This window comes from Salvelinus alpinus, chromosome 7 (assembly GCF_045679555.1).
Source record: "Salvelinus alpinus chromosome 7, SLU_Salpinus.1, whole genome shotgun sequence".
Lineage (NCBI taxonomy): Eukaryota > Metazoa > Chordata > Actinopteri > Salmoniformes > Salmonidae > Salvelinus > Salvelinus alpinus.
Window position 1 is genome coordinate 76,006,210 of NC_092092.1, and position 3,670 is coordinate 76,009,879.

Here is a 3,670-nt window from a genome sequence, read left to right on the forward strand (position 1 = left end):
CGGTAGGTAGTCATTGTAAGTAAGAATTTGTTCTTAACTGACTTACCTAGTTAAATAAAGGTTAAATAAAAATACAATTGTGTTTGTGAACAGAGCCCTAGGACCAGCTTTCTCTGTAGGTGGTTGTGGAGTTTAACGGCTCTTTTCTGGATTTCGATAATTAGCGGTATCGGCCTAATTCTGCTTTGCATTATATGGTGTTTTACTTTGTATATTTATTTTTGCAGAATTCTGCAATTTGGTGATGGTCCCATTTTGTGAATTCTTGGTTGGTGAGTGGATCCCAGACCTCACAGCCATAAAGGGCATTGGGTTCTATAATTGAATCAAGTATTTTTAGCCAGATCCTAATTGATATGTCAAATTTTACGTTCCTTTTGATGGCGTAGAAGGCCCTTCTTGCCTTGTCTCTCAGATCGTTCACAGCTTACCTGTGGCGCTGATGTTTAAGCTGAGGTATGTATAGTTTTTTGTGTGCTCTCTTTCGCTCAACCACGCTGGTTTTTTAAATTTTGAATGCATGTCTTCATCATCATCATAATAACTGACATTTAACATGTTCTGTTTCTCTTTCTCTCTCCCAGACTGTGAGGACTGCAAGTCTTTCTTCATGGAGGAGTGTGAGGTCCATGGTCCTCCCCTCTTCATCCCTGACATCCCTGCCCCTCTAGGAACCTCTGACAGGGCCAGACTCACCCTGCCGTCCGGCCTGGAGATCAGAACATCAAGCATCCCTGAAGCAGGACTGGGGGTGTTCAACCAAGGAAACACTGTGCCTGCAGGAGCCCACTATGGACCTTATGAAGGAGAGCTCACAGACAAAGACCAAGCCATGGAGAGTGGCTACTCCTGGATGGTGAGAGAAGTGTGTGTGTGTGTGTGTGTGTGTGTGTGTGTGTGTGTGTGTGTGTGTGTGTGTGTGTGTGTGTGTGTGTGTGTGTGTGTGTGTGTGTCATTGGCCTGTGCTTACATTTTTTCCAACCTGATCAAAACTAAATATAAATAGTTGTTTTCCTCAGATCTACAAGAGTAGACACTGGGACGACTACATCGATGCTGGGAGAGACACTCACTCCAACTGGATGAGGTGAGCAACACTGAAGTACAGAGGAAGTCTCACAGTCCTCTTCCTCCTTCTGATTCTCTCTGTACCTACAGTGGTTCCTCAATTAAAAGTTTTGAGCTTTATGCCGCAACACTTTGTGGTAGATGGTGGCAGATTGTGGTAAATTGCGTCATTTCGAGGAACCACTGCACCTACCTGTTTCATACTCTATTTGATAGTTGATAACCTCAATCTCATGTACATAATTAACCCCCTACTGCTCTTTCTCTGTCTCTCTCTCTCTCTATCCCTCTCTTTCTCTCGCTGTCTCTCTCTCTTTCTCAGGTATGTGAACTGTGCTCGTCGTGAAGAAGAACAGAATCTGGTGTCCTTCCAGTACAGAGGAGGGATTCTGTATCGCTGCTGTAAGCCCATAGCTGTTGGAGAGGAGCTGTTGGTTTGGTACGGAGAGGAGTACGCCAGAGACCTGGGCATTGTCTTCGACTACCTCTGGGACAAAAAGAGCTCTGCTAAAGGTCATTTCTCCACTCTTCCTCCTCTCTTCATCCCGCTCTCTTTGCCCTTACTTTGTCCTCCTCTGTTCACTCCTCTTACATTCATTTTCTATTTACCTCCTATTACTCATTAATACCCAGTATTACTCATTATTACTTCATTTTTACTCATTACTAATTTCTCAATTGAAACTCATCATTGATTTTAAATATATTTTCTGTGGTGTATTATCATACTGGTCCTGAGTTTTCTCTGTTCATGTCAAGTTGTCTGGAACAATAATGATCATGCACCTTGTGATCTTGATTTCTCTTCTTTCTCTCTCTCCTTCATCTCTCTCAGATGTGAACACTGAGTCGTCTCAGGTCCAGATCTTCTCGTGCTCTGGCTGTCCGTTCTCCTTCACCTCTCAGATCTTCCTCCACAAGCACATAAAGAGATGTCACCATGATGAGTATGTCAGACTGTTGAGGAGTGGAGAGATCAGATCAGATAATCTCATGTCCTCCAGCAGCTCACAGCACCATGGAAACACCTCAAGTTCCTCCAACCCAGCTCCCATCAGGAAACCGAGGGAGACAGACAAGCCACGACCACACCGCTGCTCTCAGTGTGGGAAGAGTTTCAATAGAGGGGGTAGTCTCAGAACACACCAGCTCACTCACACAGGAGAGAAGCCGTTTCACTGCTCCCAGTGTGGGAAGTGTTTCACTACAGGGAGTCATCTCAGAACACACCAGCTCACTCACACAGGAGAGAAGCCGTTTCACTGCTCTCAGTGTGGGAAGAGTTTCAATAGAGGGGGTAGTCTCAGAACACACCAGCTCACTCACACAGGAGAGAAGCCGTTTCACTGCTCTCAGTGTGGGAAGAGTTTCAATAGAGGGGGTAGTCTCAGAACACACCAGCTCACTCACACAGGAGAGAAGCCGTTTCACTGCTCTCAGTGTGGGAAGAGTTTCAATAGAGGGGGTAGTCTCAGAACACACCAGCTCACTCACACAGGAGAGAAGCCGTTTCACTGCTCTCAGTGTGGGAAGAGTTTCACTGCAGGGGGTAATCTCAGAACACACCAGCTCACTCACACAGGAGAGAAGCCGTTTCACTGCTCTCAGTGTGGGAAGAGTTTCACTGCAGGGGGTAGTCTCAGAACACACCAGCTCATTCACACAGGAGAGAAGCCGTTCCACTGCTCTCAGTGTGGGAAGTGTTTCACTACAGGGGGTCATCTCAGAAGACACCAGCTCACTCACACAGGAGAGAAGCCGTTTCACTGCTCTCAGTGTGGGAAGAGTTTCACTGCAGGGGGTAATCTCAGACAACACCAGCTCACTCACACAGGAGAGAAGCCATTTCACTGCTCTCAGTGTGGGAAGAGTTTCACTGCAGGGGGTAGTCTCAGACAACACCAGCTCACTCACACAGGAGAGAAGCCGTTTCACTGCTCTCAGTGTGGGAAGAGTTTCACTCAGTCAGGACATCTAAAGAGACACCAGTGTTGTAAAAAGAGTAAGGAAGTGGAACTTTAGATTCTCTTGACATTGGGACAGTGATGTAATAGAAGTATAATGTTTCATCATGAAACATGACTGATGCGTCTTTGTATAGACACTGTTGAACTATTTGGATATAAATTATGATATTCATAAAACTGTCAACACTTTTTTAATTCTCTCAAAGTACTGTGTCATTGTAATAGAATTGAATACGCATAAATGAATGAATCATATTTTATAGTATGAAAACAATGAAATCTTACATAAATGTATGTATATAAACATGAACTATTAAGAAAAGTATTTTTAAAACTGAAATGAATACTTCCCAAGTTATAAACATGACAAGATTTTTATCAATTTTTACGTGATAATAAAATGTATTTCTTTACACTCCAGTGGTCCATCTTGTGTATTTAGTGTCAGATATTAACAAATCACCCAGAGGATTCACTCATCTCCTTCATCCTTATCATTCACTGTTGACTTCCTGTTGATGATGATTTGCATTCCATAAGTACATTTAAACTTTGATGATCCATGTTTTTAATAATCTTCAGGTACTCGAAGCCTCTCTTCAGCCCGCCAACACTTATTAACTGAGCAGGAATGG

At 43.8% G+C, this 3,670-nt stretch overlaps 1 protein-coding gene across 1 annotated transcript; it reads left to right on the forward strand.

The window, feature by feature from the left end:
- The first annotated feature begins 556 nt into the window (after window positions 1–556).
- On the forward strand, window positions 557–3,380 carry LOC139581933 (histone-lysine N-methyltransferase PRDM9-like). The gene is made up of 4 exons (XM_071412126.1): window positions 557–856; window positions 1,020–1,087; window positions 1,391–1,581; window positions 1,904–3,380. Exons 1-4 carry the CDS (start codon window positions 557–559, stop codon window positions 3,088–3,090), a joined length of 1,746 nt encoding a protein of 581 aa, XP_071268227.1. The 3' UTR covers window positions 3,091–3,380.
- Window positions 3,381–3,670: the final 290 nt, after the last annotated feature.

Bases quoted from the DNA above. Each gene is read 5' to 3' on its own strand.
- LOC139581933 (XM_071412126.1), top strand. From the start codon at position 557: ATGTTCTGTTTCTCTTTCTCTCTCCCAGACTGTGAGGACTGCAAGTCT. The intron at 857-1,019 runs GTGAGAGAAGTG...TGTTTTCCTCAG, and splicing joins AGAGTGGCTACTCCTGGATG to ATCTACAAGAGTAGACACTG. The intron at 1,088-1,390 runs GTGAGCAACACT...TCTCTTTCTCAG, and splicing joins ACTCACTCCAACTGGATGAG to GTATGTGAACTGTGCTCGTC.